Source organism: Leuciscus leuciscus, assembly GCF_965113295.1.
Source record: "Leuciscus leuciscus genome assembly, chromosome: 24".
NCBI lineage: Eukaryota > Metazoa > Chordata > Actinopteri > Cypriniformes > Leuciscidae > Leuciscus > Leuciscus leuciscus.
In genome coordinates, this window is record NC_138723.1 from 14,535,704 (window position 1) to 14,563,050 (window position 27,347).

The window sequence follows — 27,347 nt, forward strand, 5'->3', positions numbered from 1 at the left end:
TCAGTTCCTTTCTTTGCGTTTTTCGTTGCTCTCCTTCTGTTTCCTCTGACAATCGTCTGTGCAGATCTGAGCTACAGTATTCCGGAAGAAACGAAGCGCCAGTATGTGATTGGAAATATAGCTAAGGATCTCAGGATGGAAGTGAAACAATTACTTTCTCGTAAAGCTCGGATAGACACGGAGGACAGCAGCAAACGGTATTGTGATATTAATTTGAATACTGGTGATTTAATCGTGGCAGAGACAATAGACCGAGAAGAGCTTTGTGGTTCTCGAATGTCCTGCATTCTCAGTTATGAGCTCGTCCTGGAAAACCCTCTTGAAGTGCACCGAATAATTTTGCAAATTCAGGATATAAATGACAACGTGCCACAATTTCCAAATGAGCGTATTAATTTTGAAATTAGAGAATCAGCAGTTAAAGGCCAGCGATTCCGTTTGGATGAAGCGCATGACTCAGATATTGGTCATAACGCGGTCAATAGCTACTCACTGGAGAGAAACAAACATTTTGTTTTGAATGTTCATGATAGTGCAGATGGAGGGAAATATGCAGAACTCGTGTTGGAAAAGGAGCTGGATCGTGAACAGCAGAAGGAGATAGATATGATCCTCACAGCCACTGATGGTGGTTCACCGCAGAGATCTGGCACTGCTGTCATACACATCACTGTTCTAGATGCCAATGATAATGTCCCAGTATTTAGTCAGCCTGTTTATAAGGTCACTCTTGCTGAAAATACTCCTTCAGGAACAGAAATAATCAGAGTGAGCGCCACTGATGCTGATGAAGGTCCAAACGGGGAAGTGATGTATGACTTCAGCAGAATTTCAGATAAAACTGCAAAATTGTTTTCTATTGATAAATTAACAGGACAAATTGTGGTGATTGGAGAAATTGATTATGAAAATGAAAGGAACTTTGAAGTTGGAATTCAGGCCAAAGACGCATCTGGATTAGCATCAACTACTAAAGTTATCATAGATATAACTGATATTAATGATAATCCACCTAGAATCATCCTTAAGTCTTTGAATAACCCGATACCTGAAAACTCTGATCCAGGTACTGAAGTGGGAATCATTAATGTTCAAGACAAAGACTCAGGAGAAAACCGACAGATTCGTTGCTCTGTTCAGCAAAATGTTCCTTTCAAACTGAACCCATCTGTTAAAAACTATTTCTCTCTAGTAACTACAAAAGCTCTAGACCGAGAGAAAGAATCTGATTACAACATTACCATCACAGCCACAGATGGAGGATCTCCACCATTATCCACATCCATGACAATTCATTTATTTGTCTCAGATGTGAATGACAATCCTCCTGTATTTGAGCTGCAGACATACAGTGCTTATATAAGTGAAAATAACAAACCAGGCACTTCTGTTTGTTCTGTCAGTGCAAATGACCCAGACTGGAGACAGAATGGGACTGTACTGTACTCTCTGGTACCCAGTGAAGTCAATGGGGTCCCAGTGTCCTCATTTCTATCTGTTAATGGAGATACAGGGGTGATTCATGCTGTAAGATCATTTGACTATGAGCAGTTCAGAAACTTCAGTGTCAAAGTTGTTGCCAGAGACAATGGTTCTCCTCCACTCAGCAGTAACGTGACTGTGAAAGTCTTCATAACAGATGAGAATGATAACTCTCCACAGATATTATACCCTGTTCCAGATGGAAAGTCTTTAATGACTGAAATGGTCCCTAAAGCGACTCTCTCAGGCTCTCTGGTCTCCAAGGTGATCGCTGTAGATGCTGACTCTGGACAGAACGCATGGCTGTCCTATCAGATCTTGAAATCTACTGATCCGGGACTTTTCTCCATTGGTCTCCATAGTGGAGAGATCAAAACACAACGAGACATTTCTGAATCTGACAATATGAAGCAGAACCTTGTAATTTCAGTGAAGGATAACGGTCAGCCGTCTCTGTCTACAACCTGTGCTGTGAATTTACTGATTTCTGACAACCTTTCTGAAGTTCCTGAACTTAAAGATATGACTTATGAGGACAGTAACTCTAAAGTAACGTCATACTTGATCATTGCATTAGTCTCCGTGTGCACCTTCTTCCTGACGTTCATCATACTGATCTTGGCAGTGAAGTTTTGTCACAGGAGAAAGCCCAGACTGTTGTTTGATGGAGCAGTTGCTGTTCCCAGCGCCTATCTGCCTCCCAACTATGCAGAGGTGGATGGAGCAGGAACTCTCCGCAGCTCTTACAATTATGACGCGTATCTAACCACAGGCTCGCGCACAAGTGACTTCAAGTTTGTGACATCGTATAATGAAAACACACTTCCTTTTGGTGGGACTCTAAAAAATGAAGACAATATTCAGTTTGGCTCGAGCATGATAACACTAGATGTTACAGGAATTGAAGATGAGGTAAGAGAGGATTAACTACTCTGCACTCCTTTTATTTTTGCATTTCGTGGTGTCTCCGCTGATTATACATTTTAAAATGTTATTAGCATTAATAATATCACTTACTTCATTAAGGTGGCTCCAATTTAAAGAAAGAATAGGGTGCTAATATATTAAAAGCTCAAGCTGTATTACATAAGTATGAAAGTACCATCTTTCTTCTTTTACAGCATTTCATATGATCTTATCTAGCAAATGCTTTTGCCACTGCTATAATGAAAACAAATGAAATGGTCAAGATTATTTGGCTCAAGAATTTTTTTATCTCATAAATGTATATACTTCCTACACACCTTTTATAGTACTTGAACGCTGCATTCATACATTTTTGTACACAAAAACAAAAGTCTAGGCATTGGCTAGTAAAGTTGTGTATTTGATCTCTCCCAGATTTTTTTTATTTATTTATTTTTATATTTTTTTACTATATTGTGTTATTGTTCTACTCTAAAAACGTTCCTTTACTCTAAAAAAACGTAGATGGTCTAAATGTGTTTCAACATTTCACTATGAGTCTCATAGTACAGTACTTCTGAGTTTGTTTGAAGCGGCTAGCAAAATGATAAGCCCTTTTCTTTTAAAAATAATTTTCGCGTTTTTTAAATATGATTTCAAAGTTACGTAAGCAATTTATTGTCCATTATCTTTAAGGTCATCAGGTTTCAGCACCACAAGCATGGACAGCGTCAGCATTGTCTGTTGTTTATCTCCGAATGCGTGACCTTTTTAGTTCCTTTCCAAAATATATAGATGCAAATGATTATTTTACAAATAAACCCGTTGACAAAGATCAGTCTTCACTTGCTTATTCACTGTTGTCTTTTTAAGAAATAGATGAAAGATGCAATTAACAGAAAAATACTCACAGTGTCGCTATTCACCAAGAGTGCAGACTGATACGTCTCTCCTCCCACACTTAATGTATGCAGTATGAGCTCTGTCTGGTAGAATAAACGCCTCACAAAATGGAGTAACCGTCCGTCGACGCCGATTTAATTATTACAATACCATCCTTCAAAGATTATTTACTGTTGGATAGGTGCAACATCAAATCTTCAAAAATGGGATACATACTTTCTTCAGGTCCTTTGTTTAAGTGTTTCGTGGCTCTCCTTCTGTTTCCCCTGAAAACCATCTGTGCAGATTTGAGCTATAATATTCCAGAAGAAACGAAGCGCCAGTATGTGATTGGAAATATAGCCAAGGATCTCAGGATGGATGTAAAACAATTATCTGCTCGTAAAGCTCGGATAGACACGGAGGACAGCAGCAAACGGTATTGTGATATTAATTTGAATACTGGTGATTTAATCGTGGCAGAGACAATAGACCGAGAAGAGCTTTGTGGTTCTCGAATGTCCTGCATTCTCAGTTATGAGCTCGTCCTGGAAAACCCCCTTGAAGTTCACCGAATAATTCTGCAAATTCAGGATATAAATGATAACGCGCCACAATTTCCAAATGACCGTTTTAACTTTGAAATCACTGAATCAGCAATTAAAGGCCAACGATTTCGTTTGCATGAGGCTCATGACTCAGATATTGGGCATAACGCGGTCAATGGATATTCACTGGAGAGAAATAAGCATTTTATTTTGAATGTTCATGATACTGCAGATGGAGGGAAATATGCAGAACTCGTGTTGGAAAAGGAGCTGGATCGTGAACAGCAGAAGGAGATAGATATGATCCTCACAGCCACTGATGGTGGTTCACCGCAGAGATCTGGCACTGCTGTCATACACATCACTGTTCTAGATGCCAATGATAATGTCCCAGTATTTAGTCAGCCTGTTTATAAGGTCACTCTTGCTGAAAATACTCCTTCAGGAACAGAAATAATCAGAGTGAGCGCCACTGATGCTGATGAGGGTCAAAACGGGGAAGTGACATATGAATTCAGCAGATTGTCAGATAAGAATGCAAAATTATTTTCTATTGATAAGACAACAGGACAAATTGTAGTTACTGGAGAGATTGATTATGAAAGTGAAAGAAACTATGAAATGGGAATTCATGCTCAAGATGCATCTGGATTGGCATCAACTGCTAAAGTTATCATAGATATAACTGATATTAATGATAATCCACCTAGAATCATCCTTAAATCCTTGAATAACCCGATACCTGAAAACTCTGATCCAGGTACTGAAGTGGGAATCATTAATGTTCAAGACAAAGACTCAGGAGAAAACCGGCAGATTCGTTGCTCTGTTCAGCAAAATGTTCCTTTCAAACTGAACCCATCTGTTAAAAACTATTTCTCTCTAGTAACTACAAAAGCTCTAGACCGAGAGAAAGAATCTGATTACAACATTACCATCACAGCCACAGATGGAGGATCTCCACCATTATCCACATCCATGACAATTCATTTATTTGTCTCAGATGTGAATGACAATCCTCCTGTATTTGAGCAGCAGACATACAGTGCTTATGTAAGTGAAAATAACAAACCAGGCACTTCTGTTTGTTCTGTCAGTGCAAATGACCCAGACTGGAGACAGAACGGGACTGTACTGTACTCTCTGGTACCCAGTGAAGTCAATGGGGTCCCAGTATCCTCATTTCTGTCTGTTAATGGAGATACAGGGGTGATTCATGCTGTAAGATCATTTGACTATGAGCAGTTCAGAAACTTCAGTGTCAAAGTTGTTGCCAGAGACAATGGTTCTCCTCCACTCAGCAGTAACGTGACTGTGAAAGTCTTCATAACAGATGAGAATGATAACTCTCCACAGATATTATACCCTGTTCCAGATGGAAAGTCTTTAATGACTGAAATGGTCCCTAAAGCGACTCTCTCAGGCTCTCTGGTCTCCAAGGTGATCGCTGTAGATGCTGACTCTGGACAGAACGCATGGCTGTCCTATCAGATCTTGAAATCTACTGATCCGGGACTTTTCTCCATTGGTCTCCATAGTGGAGAGATCAAAACACAACGAGACATTTCTGAATCTGACAGTATGAAACAGAACCTTGTTATTTCAGTGAAGGATAATGGTCAGCCGTCTCTGTCTACAACCTGTGCTGTGAATTTACTGATTTCTGACAACCTTTCTGAAGTTCCTGAACTTAAAGATATGACTTATGAGGACAGTGACTCTAAAGTAACGTCATACTTGATCATTGCATTAGTCTCCGTGTGCACCTTCTTCCTGACGTTCATCATACTGATCTTGGCAGTGAAGTTTTGTCACAGGAGAAAGCCCAGACTGTTGTTTGATGGAGCAGTTGCTGTTCCCAGCGCCTATCTGCCTCCCAACTATGCAGAGGTGGATGGAGCAGGAACTCTCCGCAGCTCTTACAATTATGACGCGTATCTAACCACAGGCTCGCGCACAAGTGACTTCAAGTTTGTGACATCGTATAATGAAAACACACTTCCTGCTGGTGGTACTCTGGAACACAATACTCAGTTTGGCTCGAGCATGATTACACTAGATGTTACTGGAATTGAAGATGAGGTAAGAGAGGATTAACTACTCTGGACTCATTTTCATAAGGCTTGCTGTTTATCCAGGGTTTTTTTTTCTTCTGTTTTGTTGATTCAGAGTTAGTTGTTTATGTCATTTTCTATTATTTCTTTGAATGCCAGGGGTTTAAGAGAAAACATTAAGCGTAAGGCTTTGTTTTTGTTTACTAAGCGGTTTAATAATGACTTATTTTTCAAATTCAAATTCTTTTTTTTCAAGAATCTCACTCTATTGCCTCTGATGTTAATTTTTGGAGATCACAATTGGGTAGTGATAGTTGGCTGTCTCATGGAACAGAACACTCAGCAGGGGTTTCTTGCCTGAAAAATAATGGTGGTGAGGTTTTGCATTTGGACTGTGATAAAAATGACCACTTTATATGCTTAATTTTAAAAAGTTTTAGTGTATTTTTTATAGTAGTTAAAATTTATGGATATAATTGTAAATCTGATAGTGACCAGTTATTATGTTTGTTGGAGGAAAGGCTTACACATTGGTTATCCAAATAGCCTGATTCTTATTTAACAATAGGGGGTGATTTCAATGTTGTTTTAAATGAATAAATAGACTACCTTCAAATTTAAATATTAAATATAAAAATATAAATTAATCTAAAATTGTTTATGGACAGATTTGATCTGATTGACATATGGAGAGAGAACAATTAAGATGATATTGTGTATACTTGGAGTAACAAGGATGGCTCTAGACGTTCTAGGATTGATTTTTGGCTTGTCTCTCACCATTTTGATTGGAGCAATATTTTTGTTAATGTTATGGCAACACCGTTAACTGACCATAAGGCCTTATTAATCAAAATGAATATTTCTCCAAACACAAATTGTATCATTCATACTGGAAAATGAATAGTTCTTTGCTTAAATTAAGTGCTGTTAAACAGGAATTGGAAAAACTCATTAATTATTATTGGATTCAAGCCAAAAAGGAAGGTTTGTTTAGTCATAATTGGGAATTATTAAAATTTGAAATCGGAAAATATTTGAGGAAGTTTAGAAGCACATTAGTTCAATCACAATGTCTTATGGAAGAGAAAGTTGTTAGTGAAATCTTAGCCATTCCCACAGTGGACCTATTAGAAGGACAGAGATTGCGTCTAACAGAGCTGCAAAATGAGCTTGATAATATGTACAGAATGCGAGAACAAGGAGCCTTTATTCGATCAAGGCAAAAGTGGTTAGAGCATGGAGAGCAGATGTCTGCTTATGTTTTTAAACTTGAAAAGTCAAGGGCTAAACTAAATTATGTTTCTAAAATGAATATTAATGGATCTATTACAGAAAATGTTGACATAATTTCTAGCTTTTGCCATAATTTAATTTATACACTTCTAAAATCAGTGAGCATAATATGACATATTTTTTGTAAACATTTTAAGAATGTAAAAACAATTACTGAAAAGGACCAAAAGTTATGTGATTTCCCAATAACTATTACGGAAATTAAGCAAGCTATTGAACGTTTAAAATGTAATAAATCACCTGGTAACGATGGAATTACTACGGAGTTCTATAAGCAGTTTTCTGAGATTCTTGCCCCATTTCTTTTTGAAGTATACTCTAAAAGCTTAAAGTGCTCACAACTTCCTACAACTATGACGCAAGGTGTAATTTGTTTGATTCCTAAGTCCAAGAAAGATTTGTTGCTAATTGATAATTGGAGACCCATTAGTCTGTTGAATAATGACTATAAAATATTTGCTCATGTCTTTACCCAAAGGTTCAAATTAGTATTAGATTCCATTATTGACGAAAATCAATCTGGGTTTATGAGAAACAGATGTATATTTAATAATATCAGACTTTTGTTTTATCTTATTGATTATTCTGACCTTATAAAAGATAATAGCTTTATACTTTTTTTAAAGCTTTTTTTAAAGCCTTTGATTCTGTTGAGCATCCGTTTATTTTTTTTACTGTTTAGAACACTTTGGGTTTGGAGCTTATTTCTGTAATGCCATGAAAACTCTTTATGCAGGTGGAAATAGTTCTGTGAAATTAAATAATGGCACTACACAAAGATTTTATCTGGAAAGAGGAGTTAGGCAAGGTTGCCCAATTTCCGATTACCTCTTTCTCATTGTTGCTCAGGCGTTTTGCTCATTAAATCATGCAAGATAAAAGGAATTCAAGTTGAAGAGAGAAGTGTCCTGATAAGTCAGTTGGCTGATGACACTGCTCTTTTCTTGAAAAATGTTGATCAAATTCAGTCAGCTGTCAAGTTCATTTAATTTTTTTCCAGTGCCTTAGGTCTCTGCCTTAATTTACTAAAATGTGAAGTGTTTGCTTTAAAAAGTTGCCATGCCAGAACAATTTGTAATATTCCTGTAAATGATGATCCAACTTATTTGGGTATGGTTATTACTAAAAATGAGCATGGAGATAATCTCACAAAATTTTGACCCTGTGATTAAAAAAAGTAAAGAACAGATTTAATATTTGGTTACAGAGGTACTTGTTTCTCAAACGTTGTGTTCTGCTGTCTAAGGCTGAAGGTATTTCTAGGCTTATGTTGCTACTTGACACATACAGATATTAAAATAAATAAGATAATTGAGCAAAAAAATGCTGAACTTTTTTGTGGAAAAACCGTATACATTATATTAGAAAATCTGTAATTGTTCATCCATATAAAAATGGTGGGCTTGATTAAATTTTTTCTATGTTTTGAAATCTATTATAAATAACACTATTTTAAATTAACTGGTTGAAATATTTTTTTAAAAAAAACACTAATTCTGTGTGGAATATGAATTCTTTTCATGCTTCAACATCCCCATTTCCCCTAAAGAATTTGCCTCTGTAATTGGTGCTATTTCTTCGGGTGTTGTCTCTTTATGTAGAGGTATTTCATACTCTAAACATGTGTCTTTATTTCATCTAGCTGATGCGTTCTGTGGTAAAGTTTGTTTTTCGACAAGCAAAAATAATAATAAGGCTATACATTCCCTTTTTCAAAAAGAAGTAGTGAGTAAACCACATAATTTCCTAATTGGTCAAGGTTTATTGGAACTATTAATTGGAGTAAGGTCTGGCTGTTACCTAATAAATATATTACTACAAATAAGGTCAATGAAATTTAATTTAAGAAATTGCAATAAATGTACCCCGCTAACAATTTTCTATCCAAGTTTAACAAAGACATTGAACAAAAAAGTATTCTTTTTGTTTTTTGCTAAAACTGTATGTCATATTTTTTGGCACTGTCAATACAAAGAGGTTATGGTAGGAAGTTTCTAAATGTATTAATGACAAATTGGAATGCAACTTTCTTTTGTTATTCAAACATTTTTTTTTTTTTATATATGAAAAGAGTCTGGAAAATGAAGGTATATTGTTAAGTCTTGTAAATTTAGTAATCAGAAACATCTTATTTCTGTGGTATTGAAATAAATTATATGGTTTCCATTAAGGACTGTACAAACAAAAAAGCTGAATACATTTAAGATTTTGTGAAACAACAAAGCCTTTTATTGTTTGTTTGGTCTATTATTCAGTTTTGTTTTTAATCACTTTCTTGTATTTTATATTTTTGTATCCTTAACCCTGGCATTTTTGGTTTTGTTTGTTTGTTTTATTTGCTCCTGTTCTGTAATTTTTGTTCAAGTAATAAAAAAAATAAAAAAATAAAAAAAATAAAAAATAAAAAAGAATAATAAGAATAAGAATAAGAATAATAAAAACAATGCACAACATTTAAAATTTAATATATAAAAATAAGTTTGAACTGGTGAAAAAGACTTTCTTAGTACAACGAATTTACTCACTTAATATAAATGTAGGGTTTCGTCACAATTTTTTCATCATATCTGTCTATGAGGTCATCCTGTTTCAGAACCACATGCCTGGACAGCGCCATCACTGACTGTTGTGCTTTACCTCGAAAAGAGTCTCCGTTTTTCAGCTTTTACAGTATAATTCGTTTAAGTGAATAAATATTGCACAGCAACGGGCTTTGAAAAATGTTAGACTTTATTTGGCTCATTCCTGCATGTCGTCTTTTAATAGAACACAAGCAAAATGCAATGAGCAGAAATATACGCACAGAGTCGCTATTCACCAAGAGTGCAGACTGATACGTCTCTCCTCCCACACGTAATGTATGCAGTATGAGCTCTGTCTGGTAGCATAAACGCCTCACCAAATGGAATAACAATCCGTCGATGCCGTTAGTATTATTGGAATATAATCCTTCAAAGATTAATTACTGTTGGGCAGATTCAACATCAACAATGGAATACAAATTATTCTCAGTCCCTTTCTTTGCGTTTTTCGTGGCTCTCCTTCTGTTTCCTCTGAAAATCGTCTGTACAGATCTGAGCTACAATATTCCAGAAGAAACGAAGCGCCAGAATGTGATTGGAAATATAGCCAAGGATCTCAGGATGGATGTGAAACAATTATCTGCTCGTAAAGCTCGGATAGAAACGGAGGACAGCAGCAAACGGTATTGTGATATTAATTTGAATACAGGTGATTTGATCGTGGCAGAGACAATAGACCGAGAGGAGCTTTGTGGATCTCAAATTCCCTGCATTCTCAGTTATGAGCTCGTCCTGGAAAACCCTCTTGAAGTGCACCGAATAATCCTGAATATTGAAGATATAAATGACAACGCACCACAATTTCCAAGTGACCGTTTTAACTTTGAAATCAGAGAATCAGCAGTTAAAGGCCAGCGATTTCGTTTGCATGAGGCTCATGACACGGATATCGGTCAAAATGCTATTAATAGCTATTCACTGGAGAAAAATAAAAATTTCATCTTGACCCTACATGATACTGCGGATGGAGGGAAATATGCAGAACTCGTGTTGGAAAAGGAGCTGGATCGTGAACAGCAGAAGGAGATAGATATGATCCTCACAGCCACTGATGGTGGTTCACCGCAGAGATCTGGCACTGCTGTCATACACATCACTGTTCTAGATGCCAATGATAATGTCCCAGTATTTAGTCAGCCTGTTTATAAGGTCACTCTGGCTGAAAATACTCCTTCAGGAACAGAAATAATCAGAGTGAGCGCCACTGATGCTGATGAAGGTCCAAACGGGGAAGTGATGTATGAATTCAGCAGAATATCAGACAAAATTGCAAAATTATTTTCTATTGATAAGACAACAGGACAAATTGTGGTGACTGGAGAAATTGATTATGAAAAAGACAAAAAGTATGAAATGGGAATTCATGCCCAAGATGCCTTTGGATTGGCATCAACTGCTAAAGTTATCATAGATATAACTGACGTTAATGATAATCCACCTAGAATCATCCTTAAGTCTTTGAATAACCCGATACCTGAAAACTCTGATCCAGGTACTGAAGTGGGAATCATTAATGTCCAAGACAAAGACTCAGGAGAAAACCGACAGATTCGTTGTTCTGTTCAGCAAAATGTTCCTTTCAAACTGAACCCATCTGTTAAAAACTATTTCTCTCTAGTAACTACAAAAGCTCTAGACCGAGAGAAAGAATCTGATTACAACATTACCATCACAGCCACAGATGGAGGATCTCCACCATTATCCACATCCATGACAATTCATTTATTTGTCTCAGATGTGAATGACAATCCTCCTGTATTTGAGCAGCAGACATACAGTGCTTATATAAGTGAAAATAACAAACCAGGCACTTCTGTTTGTTCTGTCAGTGCAAATGACCCAGACTGGAGACAGAACGGGACTGTACTGTACTCTCTGGTACCCAGTGAAGTCAATGGGGTCCCAGTGTCCTCATTTCTGTCTGTTAATGGAGATACAGGGGTGATTCATGCTGTAAGATCATTTGACTATGAGCAGTTCAGAAACTTCAGTGTCAAAGTTGTTGCCAGAGACAATGGTTCTCCTCCACTCAGCAGTAACGTGACTGTGAAAGTCTTCATAACAGATGAGAATGATAACTCTCCACAGATATTATACCCTGTTCCAGATGGAAAGTCTTTAATGACTGAAATGGTCCCTAAAGCGAGTCTCTCAGGGTCTCTGGTCTCCAAGGTGATCGCTGTAGATGCTGACTCTGGACAGAACGCATGGCTGTCCTATCAGATCTTGAAATCTACTGATCCGGGACTTTTCTCCATTGGTCTCCATAGTGGAGAGATCAAAACACAACGTGACATTTCTGAATCTGACAATATGAAGCAGAACCTTGTTATTTCAGTGAAGGATAATGGGCAGCCGTCTCTGTCTACAACCTGTGCTGTGAATTTACTGATTTCTGACAACCTGTCTGAAGTTCCTGAACTTAAAGATATGACTTATGAGGACAACAACTCTAAAGTAACGTCATACTTGATCATTGCATTAGTCTCCGTGTGCACCTTCTTCCTGACGTTCATCATACTGATCTTGGCAGTGAAGTTTTGTCACAGGAGAAAGCCCAGACTGTTGTTTGATGGAGCAGTTGCTGTTCCCAGCGCCTATCTGCCTCCCAACTATGCAGAGGTGGATGGAGCAGGAACTCTCCGCAGCTCTTACAATTATGACGCGTATCTAACCACAGGCTCGCGCACAAGTGACTTCAAGTTTGTGAGATCGTATAATGAAAACACGCTTCCTGCTGGTGGGACTCTAAAAAATGAAGACAATATTCAGTTTGGCTCGAGCATGATAACACTAGATGTTACAGGAATTGGTGATGAGGTAAGAGAGGCTTAACTCCTCTGGACTCCTTTTTATTTTTGCATTTCATGGTGTCTCCGCTTATTATACATTTTTAAATGATTTTAGCATAAATAATACCACTGACTTTATTAAGGGGGTTCCATTTTTTTTTTTAAAACAAACAAAAACAAAACACTTGTGTGGTAATTTATTAGAAGCTAACGCTGTACTACGTATAAATGTACTATAATCTTTATTCTTTTACCGCATTTCATATCAAATGATTTTGCCACTGCTAATGAAAACAATTTAAATAGTCCACATTATGTGGCGAATTTCTGATCTCATAAATGTATTCCTACAAACCTTGTACTTGAACGCTGCATTAATCAATTCTGGACACAAACATTTTGAGGAATTTCTCTGTATATATTATTATTATTATTATTATTTTATTTTTATTTTTTACTATAGGGGGAGACCGGGGACAGTTGCAACAGGGGATGGTTGCAACATGTCATTTTTCTCCAATCAGAAACAAGCTAGATTGATGTCACTCATACTGCACATGCACAGTTAGACCCTCCACCCACCAAGAAGACAGTAGACATATTCAACATCTGCTGCTGCATTTATTGAACAAAACTTGTTTTGGAGGTATGAAAGTAAAACATTTTCATGAGATATATTTTTGTCATACTGTCCTGAAATTTTGTATGAATTAATCAAAACTTACTTCGTTTGAATTACTGTTTTGTTGACTTCTAAGTGACATGGTTAGCATGTGTCAAAGTCAGTGTGTCTAGCAGGCATATGATGTTCTGTCATGGCTGATAGGGTTGGGGACGGTGGCAACATGTTATAAATTGCATGTTTAATAAAAGTTTGTTGCATTGCAAATTGTTAAATTCTTCCTGTCTGACACTGAAATATGGAGAGATTGAATAGCATCTGTAACACCTACACACTGAATCTATGTAGGCCTATGTTCTACACATGAACAAACAAAACTCAATTCTGTTATTTGATATGACTAAATAAATAAATAATAGGCTACAATAATATTATTGAAATAAATAATATTATAGTAGGCCTAAAACAGTTAATATTTTCAGAATTCTATGCTCATTGAGACAAAAAGCTTAAGTTAATTAATGAAATTTAAGGTATTTTTAACATGTTGCAACCGTCCCTGTGGTTTGTGTTGCAACTGTCCCCTGGGTTGGGGTCAGTTGCAACATCTGACTTCTTCCATTCAAATAAATACTGTGAACGATATATCATATATAATCATCTTTAAATGGTATGGGTAATTAGCACACATATGCAAGTTTAATATATACAAATTTGGTTGGTCTAGTCCAAAAAGTCTCCGAGTAACTGAGAGAAAATGCAAAAAGTGTTGCAACTGTCCCCGGTCTCCCCTAATATTTTGTTAATAGGTATAGCGGTCTTCAAAAAAATAGTAAAATGGCATTTGCTAGTAAAGTTGTGTATTTAATTTCTGCAATATTTAACAGTTTGTTACGATATTGTGTTGTTGTTTTAGTCTAAATACCAAACATATATATATATATATATATATATATTCTTAAGCTTTAACGTAGATGGCCTAATTTATTTTAAATATTTAACTTTCACGCTGATTCAATCTACATCTACGTCTTACTATATTAGGCTAGTTTGAGGCGGCGAATAAAAGGATAAGCCTCCCTTTCTTTTACGATCGGATTTACTCGTATATTTAATATGATTTCAAAGCTACGTAAGTAGTTTCTTGTCCAAAATCTTTGACGTAATCAAGTTTCAGCACCATATGTGTGGACAGCGACAGTACTTGTCAGTTGTTCATCTCTGAATGCGTGACAGTTATAGTTCCTTTCCAATACGTAGTAGATGTATGTAAATGATTATTTTAGAAAAATACGCGTTGACAAATAAGACTTCACTTGGTTATTCACTGTCGTCTTTTCGTTAAATACGTGAAAGATGCAATGAACAGAAAAATACTCACAGTGTCGCTATTCACCAAGAGTGCAGACTGATGCGTCTCTCCTCCCACACGTAATGTATGCAGTAAAAGCTCTGTCTGGTAGAAAATTGAAGATTGAATCAAACGCCGCACAAAATGGAGTGACCGTCCTCCGACACTGAGATAATTATTTGAATATCATCCGTCAAAAGATTATTTACTGTTGGACAGGTGCAACATCAAATCTTCAAAAATGGAATACAAATTATTTGCAGTTCCTTTCTTTGCGTGGATCGTTGCTCTCCTTCTGTTTCCTCTGAAACTCGTCTGTGCAGATCTGAACTACAATATTCCAGAAGAAACGAAGCGCCAGTATGTGATTGGAAATATAGCCAAGGATCTCAGGATGGATGTGAAACAATTATCTGCTCGTAAAGCTCGGATAGACACGGAGGACAGCAGCAAACGGTATTGTGATATTAATCTGAATACTGGTGATTTAATCGTGGCAGAGACAATAGACCGAGAGGGAATTTGTGGTTCTCGAATGTCCTGCATTCTCAGTTATGAGCTCGTCCTGGAAATCCCTCTTGAAGTGCACCGAATAATTCTGCACATTCAGGATATAAATGACAACGCGCCACGATTTCAAAATGAGCGTATTAATTTTGAAATCACCGAATCAGCAGACAAAGGCCAGCGATTCCGTTTGGATGAAGCGCATGACAAGGATATCGGACATAACGCGGTCAATGGATATTCACTGGAGAGAAACACGCATTTTGTTTTGAATGTTCATGATAGTGCAGATGGAGGGAAATACGCAGAACTCGTGTTGGAAAAGGAGCTGGATCGTGAACAGCAGAAGGAGATAGATATGATCCTCACAGCCACTGATGGTGGTTCACCGCAGAGATCTGGCACTGCTGTCATACACATCACTGTTCTAGATGCCAATGATAATGTCCCAGTATTTAGTCAGCCTGTTTATAAGGTCACTCTGGCTGAAAATACTCCTTCAGGAACAGAAATAATCAGAGTGAGCGCCACTGATGCTGATGAAGGTCAAAACGGGGAAGTGACGTATGAATTCAGCAGAATTTCAGATAAAGCTGTAGAATTATTTTCTATTGATAAAACAACAGGACAAATTGTGGTGATTGGAGAAATTGATTATGAAGATGAAAAAAACTATGAAATGACAATTCAGTCCAAAGATGCCTCTGGACTGGCATCAACTGCTAAAGTTATCATAGATGTAACTGATATTAATGATAATCCACCTAGAATCATCCTTAAGTCTTTGAATAACCCGATACCTGAAAACTCTGATCCAGGTGCTGAAGTGGGAATCATTAATGTTCAAGACAAAGACTCAGGAGAAAACCGGCAGATTCGTTGCTCTGTTCAGCAAAATGTTCCTTTCAAACTGAACCCATCTGTTAAAAACTATTTCTCTCTAGTAACTACAAAAGCTCTAGACCGAGAGAAAGAATCTGATTACAACATTACCATCACAGCCACAGATGGAGGATCTCCACCATTATCCACATCCATGACAATTCATTTATTTGTCTCAGATGTGAATGACAATCCTCCTGTATTTGAGCAGCAGACATACAGTGCTTATATAAGTGAAAATAACAAACCAGGCACTTCTGTTTGTTCTGTCAGTGCAAATGACCCAGACTGGAGACAGAACGGGACTGTACTGTACTCTCTGGTACCCAGTGAAGTCAATGGGGTCCCAGTGCCCTCATTTCTGTCTGTTAATGGAGATACAGGGGTGATTCATGCTGTAAGATCATTTGACTATGAGCAGTTCAGAAACTTCAGTGTCAAAGTTGTTGCCAGAGACAATGGTTCTCCTCCACTCAGCAGTAACGTGACTGTGAAAGTCTTCATAACAGATGAGAATGATAACTCTCCACAGATATTATACCCTGTTCCAGATGGAAAGTCTTTAATGACTGAAATGGTCCCTAAAGCGAGTCTCTCAGGGTCTCTGGTCTCCAAGGTGATCGCTGTAGATGCTGACTCTGGACAGAACGCATGGCTGTCCTATCAGATCTTGAAATCTACTGATCCGGGACTTTTCTCCATTGGTCTCCATAGTGGAGAGATCAAAACACAACGAGACATTTCTGAATCTGACAATATGAAGCAGAACCTTGTTATTTCAGTGAAGGATAACGGTCAGCCATCTCTGTCTACAACCTGTGCTGTGAATTTACTGATTTCTGACAACCTTTCTGAAGTTCCTGAACTTAAAGATATGACTTATGAGGACAGTAACTCTAAAGTAACGTCATACTTGATCATTGCATTAGTCTCCGTGTGCACCTTCTTCCTGACGTTCATCATACTGATCTTGGCAGTGAAGTTTTGTCACAGGAGAAAGCCCAGACTGTTGTTTGATGGAGCAGTTGCTGTTCCCAGCGCCTATCTGCCTCCCAACTATGCAGAGGTGGATGGAGCAGGAACTCTCCGCAGCTCTTACAATTATGACGCGTATCTAACCACAGGCTCGCGCACAAGTGACTTCAAGTTTGTGACATCGTATAATGAAAACACACTTCCTTTTGCTGGGACTGTAAAAAAGGAAGACAATATTCAGTTTGGCTCGAGCATGATAACACTAGATGTTACAGGAATTGAAGATGAGGTAAGAGAGGCTTAACTCCTCTGGACTCCTTTTTATTTTGCATTTCGTGGTGTCTCCGCTGATTATACATTTTAAATGATATTAGAATTAATAATATCACTTATTTCACTAAGGGGGTTCCAATTTAAAGAAAGGACTTGAGTGATAATTTATTAGAACCTGACGCTGCATTACATATGTATAAAAGTACTATCATCTTTCTTCTTTTGCGGCATTTCAAATTATCTTATCAAATGCTTTTGCCAGTGCTATAATGGAAACAATTTTAATGGTCCAGATTATTTAGGTCGCGATTTTTTTATTTTTTTATCTTATTAATGTATACTTTATACACACATTTAACAGTACTTGAGCGCTGCATTCATCAATTATGGACACAGATACAAAAGTCCGTTTTTTGAGAAATGTCCATGCATATATTTTCCCCCCTGTTATATTGTGTTAATGGGTATAGCGGTCTTCAAACGAGTTTAGAAAATATAATATGGCAATTTCTGATAAAGTTGTGTATTTGATCTCTGTCATATTTGACAGTTTGTTACGATATTGATTTGTTGTTTTAGTCTAAAACCCAAACTTAGTTTTTTAGTAAGTTTTAAGGTAGATGGTCTAAAGTGTTTGAATTTTCACTTTGAGGCTGATAGTACAATATACATCTACTTTAAGTCTTACTAAATTAGTTTGAAGCGGTGAATAAAAGGTTAAGCCTCCATTTTCTTTTAAAACGAGCTTACTCCTTTATTTAATATGATTTCAAAGTTACAGTAATTTCTTGTCCAATGTATTTGAGGTCATCAGGTTTCAGCACCACACGCATGAACAGCGACAGCACTGTCTTTGGTTTATCTCCGAATGCGTGACGTTTTTAGTTCCTTTCCAATATATTTTGATGTATATAATTGACTTTTTTTACTAAATTACGCGATGAAAAACATGACTTCGCTTGGTTATTCACTGTTGTCTTTTTAATAAATACATGAAAGATGCAATGAACAGAAAAATACTCGCAGTGTCGCTATTCACCAAGAGTGCAGACTGATGCGTCTCTCCTCCCACACTTAATGTATGCCGTATGAGCTCTGTCTGGAAGAATAAACGCCTCACAAAATGGAGTAACAGTCCGTCGACGCTGATATTATTCAAATATCATCCGTCAAAGAATAATTTACTGTTGTGCAGGTGCGACATCAAACCTTCAAACATGGAATACAGATTATTTTCAGGTCGTTTGTTTACATTTTTCGTGGCTCTCCTTCTGTTTCCTCTGAAAATCGTCTGTGCAGATCTGAGCTACAATATTCCGGAAGAAACGAAGCGCCAGAATGTGATTGGAAATATAGCCAAGGATCTCAGGATGGATGTGAAACAATTATCTGCTCGTAATGCTCGGATAGAAACGGAGGACAGCAGCAAACGGTATTGTGATATTAATCTGAATACTGGTGATTTAATCGTGTCAGAGGCAATAGACCGAGAAGAGCTTTGTGGATCTCAAATTCCCTGCATTCTCAGTTATGAGCTCGTCCTGGAAAACCCTCTTGAAGTGCACCGAATAATTCTGAATATTGAAGATATAAATGACAATGCGCCACGCTTTCCAAGTGACCGTTTTAACTTTGAAATCACCGAATCAGCAGACAAAGGCCAGCGATTCCGTTTGCATGAGGCTCATGACTCAGATATTGGTCATAACGCGGTCAATGGCTATTCACTGGAGAGAAACGCACATTTTGTTTTGGATATTCATGATAGTGCAGATGGAGTGAAATATGCAGAACTCGTGTTGGAAAAGGAGCTGGATCGTGAACAGCAGAAGGAGATAGATATGATCCTCACAGCCACTGATGGTGGTTCACCGCAGAGATCTGGCACTGCTGTCATACACATCACTGTTCTAGATGCCAATGATAATGTCCCAGTATTTAGTCAGCCTGTTTATAAGGTCACTCTGGCTGAAAATACTCCTTCGGGAACAGAAATAATCAGAGTGAGCGCCACTGATGCTGATGAAGGTCCAAACGGGGAAGTGACGTATGAATTCAGCAGAATTTCAGATAAAGCTGCAAAATTGTTTTCTATTGATAAGACAACAGGGCAAATTGTGGTGAATGGAGAAATTGATTATGAAAAAGACAAAAAGTATGAAATGGGAATTCATGCCCAAGATGCCTTTGGATTGGCATCAACTGCTAAAGTTATTATAGATATAACTGATATTAATGATAATCCACCTAGAATCATCCTTAAATCTTTGAATAACCCGATACCTGAAAACTCTGATCCAGGTACTGAAGTGGGAATCATTAATGTTCAAGACAAAGACTCAGGAGAAAACCGGCAGATTCGTTGCTCTGTTCAGCAAAATGTTCCTTTCAAACTGAACCCATCTGTTAAAAACTATTTCTCTCTAGTAACTACAAAAGCTCTAGACCGAGAGAAAGAATCTGATTACAACATTACCATCACAGCCACAGATGGAGGATCTCCACCATTATCCACATCCATGACAATTCATTTATTTGTCTCAGATGTGAATGACAATCCTCCTGTATTTGAGCAGCAGACATACAGTGCTTATGTAAGTGAAAATAACAAACCAGGCACTTCTGTTTGTTCTGTCAGTGCAAATGACCCAGACTGGAGACAGAACGGGACTGTACTGTACTCTCTGGTACCCTGTGAAGTCAATGGGGTCCCAGTGTCCTCATTTCTGTCTGTTAATGGAGATACAGGGGTGATTCATGCTGTAAGATCATTTGACTATGAGCAGTTCAGAAACTTCAGTGTCAAAGTTGTTGCCAGAGACAATGGTTCTCCTCCACTCAGCAGTAACGTGACTGTGAAAGTCTTCATAACAGATGAGAATGATAACTCTCCACAGATATTATACCCTGTTCCAGATGGAAAGTCTTTAATGACTGAAATGGTCCCTAAAGCGACTCTCTCAGGCTCTCTGGTCTCCAAGGTGATCGCTGTAGATGCTGACTCTGGACAGAACGCATGGCTGTCCTATCAGATCTTGAAATCTACTGATCCGGGACTTTTCTCCATTGGTCTTCATAGTGGAGAGATCAAAACACAACGAGACATTTCTGAATCTGACAATATGAAGCAGAACCTTGTTATTTCAGTGAAGGATAACGGTCAGCCGTCTCTGTCTACAACCTGTGCTGTGAATTTACTGATTTCTGACAACCTTTCTGAAGTTCCTGAACTTAAAGATATGACTTATGAGGACAGTAACTCTAAAGTAACGTCATACTTGATCATTGCATTAGTCTCCGTGTGCACCTTCTTCCTGACGTTCATCATACTGATCTTGGCAGTGAAGTTTTGTCACAGGAGAAAGCCCAGACTGTTGTTTGATGGAGCAGTTGCTGTTCCCAGCGCCTATCTGCCTCCCAACTATGCAGAGGTGGATGGAGCAGGAACTCTCCGCAGCTCTTACAATTATGACGCGTATCTAACCACAGGCTCGCGCACAAGTGACTTCAAGTTTGTGACATCGTATAATGAAAACACTGTCCCTTTCTCTCAAACTTTGTGTGACACAAAAGCAACAGACACATGTAGTAACACCAATGGTGAAGGACTAAGCTACCCCACTCTGGTAAATAAATAATTTGATTAGTTTTGACTTCACATTTTCATTTCTTTATTTTTATTTTATTTTTATTTTTTGTTAGAGTGTGTGTGAGTATGAAGGTCACTACCTCTTCATTTTCCTGGTTTGAGTTCTTTAAAAGCATTTATGAGATTGTACAAAGTTCTGATCTGTGGTGTCAGCTATACTCACTGAAAAAAAAATGTTTAGTCGGTTCAACTTAAAAGATGTACTTCATGTGGTCTATAATAACTGGTTTTGTTGAAATGAAATAAATGATTGAAGATAACTGATTATAATGGAATTCAACCAACCTGAAAAACAAGATTTTACTGAAGCATAACTTTCAGTAGATATAACCTAATTTCTCCAGCTAGGTAAAATTACTTAATAAGTTTGATATAATTTTTTTTGTTGTTGTTGTTGTTGTTTAATGTGATGAAAGTAATTTTCCACCTTTATGTAAATACACACACACAAAAAAAATACCCTTATTTAATTTAATTGAAGACATTTCTACACACAACTTAAATTAGTTTATTAAAAATAAATCAGTTTAGTTGGATTAACAGTGTTGTTCATCATTAAGCACAATGTATATAATGAACCACTTAGTAAAGACAGGTATCTGACTGAGCATAGAACTCTGAGTACACACAGCCTAAGCACAATGGTAACCACACAATTCAGTAGCAGAAACAACTCTAAATGTCCAACTTAACTGAACATTAATATAATCTACCAACATATTTTCCCTTTATTGAAAAACACATACAATAAAACTTAATACCTAAATTTACTCTGCAAATGCAGTCCCTTGCAAAGCATGCTGGGAACAACATATCCACTGCCCAGGGATGCATTTCTCAAAATCATAGTAAGCCTAAGTAGATCGTAGAGCCTTTGCCACCAATGACAATTTAGCTCATGGTGCTTTTGAGAAATGCCGCCCTGGGCAGTGGATATGTAGTTCCCAGCATGCTTGGCAAGGGACTGCATTAGGAGAGTAAATTTAGGGATTAAGTGTTATTTTATGTGTTTTTCAGTAAAGGGAAAGATGTGTTAAGGTTCAATGTTGGACATTTAGAGGAGTTTCTGTTATTGCATTTTGTGGTTACCATTGTGCTGAAGAGTAGCGCTCTCAGTTGTGATTTTCACTTTGATGCAACTTAATGTGTTTAATATAATCACAAATTTTCATTGAAGCAAAATTCGCAGATCAGCAAGAAACAGATTCGCATGTGTCAAATGTATCCATCCTGAGCTTTAATGGGAATTGTATTTTGGGTCAATGTAACTCAATTAAGTTAAAACAGCATTCCCTTGTTTTATGTTACGTTAAACAGATTGAAGTAGGTTACAACAACCAAAATAGAATTTGTAGGTAGAATCAGGTAATACCTCCTTAAAGCAACATCCACATGCACATGTCTCCTTAAAGCACATGTCCACTTTTTACAGTGCAGTCAACATTATTCTATCTCGGAGTTATAGTCATTTGAGGTTTTCTGTCATGTTTATTTAACGATTTCAAACTACACATGTGTATTAATTCATCTGTAAATTCATGTTAATTGTAAGAAAGTGTCTGAAAAAATGTATACCTTATTGTACTGTGGATGTCACACAAACAAGTAATTGTCAAATAAAGTTACAATTCCAAGACAAATTAAAAGTTTTTGTCACTTTACTCAATTTACTCACTTTCTTTATAACAATAAAAATAAAAAAAATAAAAAATTATAATTATATTGCATAATAACATAAATAATAATATATAATAACATACCTCTATGCTTAAAATAAAAAAAGAGTAAAAGTATGATAAGGCCTACTATTGATTTGGTTTAACCCTAAATTGTAGGTTGTTTTCCCCCAGCTTTAATGGTTTGAAGGTTTAATTTAAACTGCCCTAACTTGTTTAATCTCATTTTTGTCTTTCATGCTATCCTCTATGAACCAATACTGGATTTTCATCTATAGGTAAGAAAAACAATTTTTTACTGTAAATTAACTGAGATGCATGCTTATGATGGATGATTCTACATTATTATGTGTCTAATAGAGACTGAAAAGCTTGGATATCTATTTTAACAATTGACCATAAACATATTCACTTGTACAACCGGGCACAACCTGTTGACACTATTCCAGTTTTTGTTCTACCTTTCATTTCAATGAGAGTCTGAGAGTGGAAGATTTTATGCTGTATTTAATTCGTCGGGTGCTGTTCATTCCGATGGTGCTGAAATGGTCAACGGTTTCATCCAGCTGCCTGTTACTGTGTTATGTTGGTTACTGATTGAACAGCCTGTGACCCAGTCACATATCAACATGAATCAGATACATATAATAATAATAATAATAATAATTATTATTATTATTATAGTGATGTTTATGTTTTACATTTGGTTGCAGCCGCGTGAGGCTACTGGTCTTGTATTTGCGACTTTAAAGCTCTGAGTGCCGCTGTTGATTCAAGTGAGATGAGAGAGTGTTTCTCTGTATAGTCAGTATTGCCAGTCCCTTACTGGCTCGGTTGGACATATGCAGCTTTTTTTCGACGGAAAGAACATGAATGCGTTATTTTGGATTTAAGAATGTAATGTTTTTTTCGTGTTTGATTCCACTTTGTTTGACCACACAGTTTATCAAGATGGCTTTCTGCTGCTTATTAAGCATTTCAGACGGTATTTGGATGGTTTTTACGCATTCAAAATGGCAGGTTGTGTTTTTCATTCTCTGCTTCAGCGGAATGGACGTCGTAAATTGCAATGTGAGATATTCCATCCCGGAGGAAATGCCAGAGGGATCATTCGTAGGCAACATCGCTAAGGATCTGGGGATAGAGATAAGTAGACTCATATCTGGAAAAGCTCGCGTCGTAACAAAGGGCGGACGACAGTATGTCGATCTGAGCAGAGACAAAGGAACTCTAGTAGTTAAAGAAAGGATAGATCGCGAAGAGCTCTGTAAGCAAACAACGCCTTGCAGCTTCAGTTTTGATCTTATCGTTGAAAACCCTATCCAGCTGCACCGAGTCACTGTTGAGGTGCAAGATATAAACGATAATGCTCCGTTATTTCCGAAAGAAAATGTTAACCTGGAAATAAGCGAAAATGCGATTTCTGGAACTAGGTTCCCTTTGGATAGCGCTATAGATTCAGATGTCGGTCTGAATAGTATACAGAGCTATAAACTACACCCAGCTGACAGTTTTAAACTGGAGGTGCATAGTCAGACCGATGGCAACAAATACATTGAGATGGTTTTACAGCGAGAACTAGATCGAGAGGAGCGCGATGAGATTACATTGGTTCTTGTAGCAGCTGATGGTGGATCACCTCAAAAATCAGGCACTGCAAGAATTCATATTACTGTTCTGGATGTTAATGATAATGCCCCGGTGTGTAAACAGTCAGTATTTAAAACTGAAGTAAGGGAAGAGTCACCTGCTGGTACTGTTATTGGTTCTGTTAGAGCTTCTGATGCTGACGAAGGTGTAAATGGTCATGTTTCCTATTCCTTCGCTGTTGCCAGCAAAGAAGCGAGGGAGCTTTTTGAGATAAACACAGATACAGGTGAGATTACACTTCTGAGTAATTTAGATTATGAATCTCAAAATAGTTATCAGTTAAACATTAAAGCAAAAGATAAAGGAGGTCTCGCAGATACATGCAAATTTGTCATAGATGTAATTGATGAAAATGACAACTCTCCCACCGTACAGCTTATGTCCTTCTCAAACACCCTTCCTGAAAATTCCCCAGTGGGAACAACCGTAGCCGTCATTAACGTAGAGGACGCAGATTCGGGTAAAAACGGCCTTGTTCATTGCTCACTTAATCAAAACATACCGTTTAAAATTGAGTCATCACTCACAGACTATTACAGTTTAATTACTGATGATATGCTTGATCGAGAAAGTTTTGCTGAATATAACATATCGATCTTGGTATCAGACCAAGGAAGTCCAGCGCGACACGCAAACAAAACACTGACGGTAAAAATATCCGATGTCAATGACAACCCGCCCATATTCGATTCTGACGAATATAAAACATTTGTTAGTGAAAATAATTCTCCTGGTCTGACTATAGTGACTGTTAAAGCAAAAGATGCTGACTGGGGTCCCAACGCGCAATTGTCCTACTTCCTGAAGGATGAAGACATGCGTGGTGCACCGCTAAGTTCTCTCGTGTCTGTGGATTCACCTACTGGAACTATTCATGCAGTGAAATCATTTGATTTTGAACAGTTAAAATCGTTTTCATTTAACGTGACAGCTCGAGACGGAGGATCCCCGCCCTTGAGCTCTGAAGTGACAATAAATATTAATATTCAAGATCAGAATGACAACGCTCCTCAGGTTCTGTATCCAGTACAGACTGGCGGTTCAGTGGTGGCTGAGATTGTGCCTCGTGCTGCAGATGTTGGATATCTCGTCACTAAAGTGGTGGCTGTTGATGTGGACTCTGGACAGAATGCCTGGCTCTCCTATAAACTACAGAAAGCTACAGACAGAGCGCTCTTTGAAGTGGGTTTACAGAATGGAGAAATAAGAACTGTGCGACAAGTGACTGATAAAGATGCTGTCAAACAGAAACTCACTGTTGTTGTGGAGGATAACGGACAGCCCTCTCGCTCAGCTGTGGTCTCCATTAACGTGGCTGTGGCTGACAGCTTTCCTGAAGTGCTGTCAGAGTTCACTGACTTTACGCATGAAAAACAATATAACGACAACCTGACTTTTTATTTAGTTCTCGCACTGGCCGCTGTTTCTTTCCTATTTATCACTTGTGTGTTTGTGATAATATCAGTAAAGATATACAGATGGAGACAATCTCGCTTCCTCTATCAGTCCAATCTGCCTGTTATTCCGTACTATCCACCGCATTACGCAGACACAGGAGTCACTGGAACTCTGCCGCACGGGTATAATTATGAAGTGTGCATGACGACTGACTCGAGGAAGAGTGACTGTAAGTTTTCTACACTCGGTGGACAGAGTGTTTTAGTGGTGGACCCGAGTTTCACTGAGACGATGCAGCGCGCAATCAAGGAAAAGAACATTCTTGAAAATTCTGAACTACATGAAATGGTAAGAGCACTGCAGGAATGACTGAATGCACACATAATAATAATAATTATTATAATAATTATAATAATAACAATAATTTGCTGGGTCTTTATGGCCGTTAAGCCATAAATATATTCGTTTGCGCAACCTATTGCAACCTGTTGATGTTGTTTAAACTTGAATCTGAAATATATCTACTTTAACAATTTAACATGAAACTATAAAACAGATATGTTTAATCAAAGTCACATAAAACTGGTTGTCTAGATCTTTCGCTATGTTATTGTGAGTTGGACACTGCTGATAAAAACAACAAGGATAATATAATTCAGAAATAATATTTCTAGCCAAAGAAATTGTGTTAAAATGTAGTGTCTTTTTCATTGACTAAACGGTTTATTTCTGAAATCTATGCTCTTTCGTTTTCATTTTTGATTACTTTCTGTTAACTTACATTTTAATTAGAGTCTGAGAGTCGAACATTTTATTAAGGATTTAATTCGTCGGGTGCTGTTCATTACGGTGGTGCTGAAATTGTCAACGGTTTCATCCAGTTGCCTGATTGAACAGTCTGTGACTCAGTCACATGTAATATCAACATGAAGCAGATACATATTATTATTATTATTATTATTATTATTATTAATATAGTAATGTTTATGTTTTACGTTTGGCTTATAAAGATTCATTGAGGCTACTGGTCTTGTATTTGCGACTTTAAAGCTCTGAGTGCCGCTGTTGATTAACATGTGAGAAGAGCACGTCTCTCTCTGTAGTCTGTATTGCCAGTCCCTTACTGACGCGTTTGCAGGTTGGACATATGCAGCGGTTTTCGGTGAATGTGTCATTTTGGATTTAGGATTTTGATTTGTTTTTCATACTTGGTAGGCTACCACTTCGTTTGACCACACGGTGTAGATGGCTTTCTTCAGTTTATTAAGCAATTCGGACATTCCTTGGATGGTTTCCACGCATTCAAAATGGCAGGTTGTTGTTTTCATTCTCTGCTTCTACGGAATGGACGTTGCAAATTGCAATATGAGATATTCCATCCCGGAGGAAATGCCAGAGGGATCATTCGTAGGCAATATCGCTAAGGATCTGGGGATAGAGATAAGTAGACTAATATCTGGAAAAGCTCGCGTCGTAACAAAGGGCGGACGACAGTATGTCGATCTGAGCAGAGACAAAGGAACTCTAGTAGTTAAAGAAAGGATAGATCGCGAAGAGCTCTGTAAGCAAACGACGCCTTGCAGCTTCAGTTTTGATCTTATCGTTGAAAACCCTATCCAGCTGCACCGAGTCACTGTTGAGGTGCAAGATATAAACGATAATGCTCCGTTATTTCCGAAAGAAAATGTTAAACTGAAAATAGCTGAAAATGCCGTTTTAGGAGCTCGCTTCCCTTTGGATAGCGCTATAGATTCAGATGTCGGTCTGAATAGTATACAGAGCTATAAACTACACCCAGCTGATAGTTTTAAACTGGAGGTGC

The 27,347-nt window shown here is 37.6% G+C and overlaps 3 protein-coding genes and 1 long non-coding RNA gene across 6 annotated transcripts in view; 3 read left to right on the top strand and 1 right to left on the bottom strand.

Annotated features, from left to right (window-relative positions):
* Nucleotides 1-27,347, top strand: part of LOC309488896 (uncharacterized protein) — a 173,628-nt gene that overhangs the window by 30,659 nt on the left and 115,622 nt on the right. The window lies entirely within an intron of this gene.
* LOC309489427 lies at nt 2,825-14,503 on the bottom strand. Its single transcript, XR_014202412.1, has 2 exons — nt 14,399-14,503; nt 2,825-3,155 (listed from the first exon to the last, which is right to left on the bottom strand). It is a non-coding gene; the product is annotated as an uncharacterized lncRNA (long non-coding RNA).
* Nucleotides 3,247-27,347, top strand: part of LOC309489405 (protocadherin beta-7-like) — an 87,751-nt gene continuing 63,650 nt past the window's right edge. Inside the window, exons 1-2 of one of the 3 annotated variants that reach the window (XM_082158182.1) lie at nt 3,247-5,900; nt 22,756-22,888. In XM_082158182.1, the coding sequence (XP_082014308.1) occupies nt 3,495-5,900; nt 22,756-22,812 (2,463 nt within the window). In that variant the 5' untranslated portion in view covers nt 3,247-3,494 and the 3' untranslated portion in view covers nt 22,813-22,888. Of the gene's footprint in view, nt 5,901-14,481; nt 17,169-22,755; nt 22,896-27,347 lie in introns of those variants that run through there. The other 2 variants (XM_082158181.1, XM_082158180.1) reach the window with 2 other exon arrangements.
* On the top strand, nt 23,351-26,760 carry pcdh1gb2 (protocadherin 1 gamma b 2; the record flags this gene model as incomplete). Its single annotated transcript, XM_082158179.1, has 1 exon — nt 23,351-26,760. One exon carries the CDS (start codon nt 23,351-23,353, stop codon nt 25,892-25,894), a length of 2,544 nt encoding a protein of 847 aa, XP_082014305.1. The 3' UTR covers nt 25,895-26,760.